At 38.4% G+C, this 3,142-nt stretch overlaps 1 protein-coding gene across 1 annotated transcript; it reads right to left on the bottom strand.

Annotated features, from left to right (window-relative positions):
* Positions 1-2,176: 2,176 nt before the first annotated feature.
* Positions 2,177-2,894, bottom strand: GCK72_013394 (uncharacterized protein; the record flags this gene model as incomplete). Its single annotated transcript, XM_003087349.2, has 4 exons — positions 2,177-2,263; positions 2,307-2,534; positions 2,577-2,717; positions 2,766-2,894. 4 exons carry the CDS (start codon positions 2,892-2,894, stop codon positions 2,177-2,179), a joined length of 585 nt encoding a protein of 194 aa, XP_003087397.2.
* Positions 2,895-3,142: the final 248 nt, after the last annotated feature.

Genomic DNA, 3,142 nt, shown 5'->3' on the forward strand with positions numbered 1-3,142 from the left:
GCAGGGCACTTCGAAGTACTGAAATAGACGATTCGTGTTATTATAAAACTGTTTAGTGACTCAAAATGTTTCAGATGTTTCTTTTCGGTAAAAATCAAAATCATAGAAACTCACAACTGAATGCCTCTTGTCTAATCCGTCCTCCATTCGTGTATCCCGTCTCGAATTCGATCTCTTCATCCTTCGAATCGTCGAATTGATCTCGTGATAAGCCTGCTGACACCCCGGATAAATTCAACTTCGGACGTCCCTTCTTGGCTTTCTTGGGAACTGTCATTTTAATAAGAAGCCGGAACATGTCATATCCAATAAGTAAAACACCGCCCTTTTGATCCCATTGTTCTGAAATCTTATTTTTTAATTAGGAAAAATTCAAATTCTTACCAATTAAATTAACACGCTGATCAAAAGATTTGACAGCGTCACCCAACAGAAACACCTCGAAATTTCTAATTCTATCACCAGTATCCGAGAACTTTGGAATCCATTTATCATACTCCGCATACCAGTTTTGAATTGTATTAATAGGTACAATGACAAGAACTTTCTTCGCTTTAGTGGCTCTTAAGAAGATTTCTGAGAAAGTGATGACTTGTATCGTCTTTCCGAGACCCATCGAATGAGCGAGTATACATCCGAAACCATCTGATTTCTTGTATTCGCCAAGCGATTCAATTGTATTATCGTACATGAAACGAATTCCTCCGAGTTGATGAGGTTGAAGTACATGAGTCAGATGTCCGATTACAAATATATCTGGATCCTCTTCGGGGTGACCTGCATTCACTAAAAGTCGTCCACCTTTTTTCTCTGTACTCTCCAGATCTTTTGCACTTCGCATTTTTTTCAAGCGACGTGCTTCAATAGAATGCTGGAATTCCATTTGATCAGCATCTTTTCGATCTTTCTCCGCCTGCGCCCATCGCATTCGACGCCCTGAATCTATTTAATTCTTAGACTAAATTCTTCGCAATTTAAATGTTTTCAACCCTTACCAGGAATTTGTTGAGGAGCTACAGATCGTATGTCTGTTATCATACAATCATCATCGGAATCATCTAATGTCAAATCGACAACATCCACTATTCCTCTTGAAGTAGACGGTTGTTGCTGATGAAACACCGCTTCCGGCTTCTGCTCTTCATAATCTCCTCGAAACCGTTTATTATCCGTTTCAACACTGAATCCAAACATTTGCTCGAAATCATCGTCATCTAAATCCAATTGTGGAAGTTGCGTTGATTCACCAGCTCCCGCGAGGAAAAGTGATTCCATTTGTTGAATATGATCATTGTCCGGTTTAATCTTCTCGAGTCTTTCCAACCGCTTTTTTTCGAGCCTTTGCGCTTCCGATACGTCTGCATCCATGTCAGCAGCATTGAAATCCGTTCTGAAATTTTATAAATTAATTTTATTTAAGAAATCAACAAACCTGATATGCTTTCGTTTTAATGACTTTTTTGTTTGAGTAGGGATTCGAATATTGATCAATTCCTCTTCTTCTTCCTCATCATCTGTATATATATACATAATTCAAAATCGGAATTTTGAAACAAATTGCTTACCTTTCTTCACTTCTTCTTCCTCCTCCTCTTCCTCTTTTTCCTCATCTTTATCATCATCATTCGGCTCTCCCTCGACCTCCTCCACCTCTTCTTGCTCATCCAAAGGCTCTTCTGTCACTGCATCTTCTGTTTTGTCTTCGCTCATACCTCAGTTTGAATGTATTGTATCTGAAACTGTTTGAATCAATGAAACTACATCTGAAAATCGCCATGCTCATTGCGAAACGGACAAAATGCTCCGAACTGATTCATGAATCGAGTGGGAACGGACGAGAGAGTTTGCGCATACCGGAGGGCCAGAGAAATACGTTTTGTCAAAAGAGCGCGCTTGCACCATTTGCACCTGATCACGTTCAGACCATTTTTCTGGAATCTTCTATAAGTATGTATGGACAAACACATAAAACAACAAAAACAAGCAAACGTTTATTCATTTTCATAACTTAATTAATTTGAAAAATGTAGGAAAACCCATACGCATTACCGAAAAAACAGAAACAACTGGCAGCTGGAAAAGAACGGACTACAATCTTATTAAAGGGTCGAGATCTATCTGTTAGTTTTACATAAATGGAACCTAATATTCAGAAAAAAACAATTTAAACGAATAATCAAGTGTTAACAGTCTTCGGCGCAAGCTTCTCCTTCAACTTCTCTGTTGTCGAGGTTATCAAACTCTTCTGCTCGTCTTGTTGCATCTGGAACGAATATGATAAATTGAGAAAACACTTGAAAACATACCTTTTGCAATGTGACCTTAAAAACATCCCCATTTCCGTCGACTGTCAAAACGGAATATCCATCAAACCAACTCAGATTCTGGACGCGATAATCGAATCGGAGGAGACGAGGATTTGTGAGAAGACGAAGGAATGACACGTATTTGACTCTCCACCGAAATCTGACAGTTCCTTCATCGATCACTGGAACTGCAGATAACACTTCCATTTCAACATGGGGAAGGAATACCTGTAGAATAAATTTCAGTTTCAGCTTCACAAATTTAGATACCTGTCCCAATGTTCCAATCATGCCAAAATGACTCATCAACTGTTCGATGCCTCGTTTTTGAACCGAGAAAATCTGATCATCGCAAACAACGTCTTTCCGATAGAAAGTGTAATCCATTCGATGTCGAAACATCAACGGAACCTTTAATTTATTGTAATGAGGGGCAGAACTTTAAAAAGATGAGATTACAGTTTCCACTAGACGAGTCGTCACATGTTCCAGCTGATGCGGTGCAGGTTTTTCATGCGAAAAATCAATGCTGAAACAGCGATAGGGAATCGATCTGGCTAACGGTGTAAATCGAGACGGAAGCAACATTATGTCTGTAACGAGCAGTAATATTACTAGTAATTCTATTCATATTATGTTTAGTCCAAGGAAATTATTGCGGTGTATGACCATTTGTACTTGACAACTGCGAAGAACAAGCGGAAAATATATTTTAAAATGTTAATTCGTATGAAAAAAAAAAGAATAGTACACAGAAGCATTAAAAAATCTGATTAATAATAATAATACTGGTTATTAGAGTGATGATTCTCTCATTTTACATCAGCGAGGAAATG

Source organism: Caenorhabditis remanei, chromosome IV (assembly GCF_010183535.1).
Source record: "Caenorhabditis remanei strain PX506 chromosome IV, whole genome shotgun sequence".
In the NCBI taxonomy this organism is placed as follows: domain Eukaryota; kingdom Metazoa; phylum Nematoda; class Chromadorea; order Rhabditida; family Rhabditidae; genus Caenorhabditis; species Caenorhabditis remanei.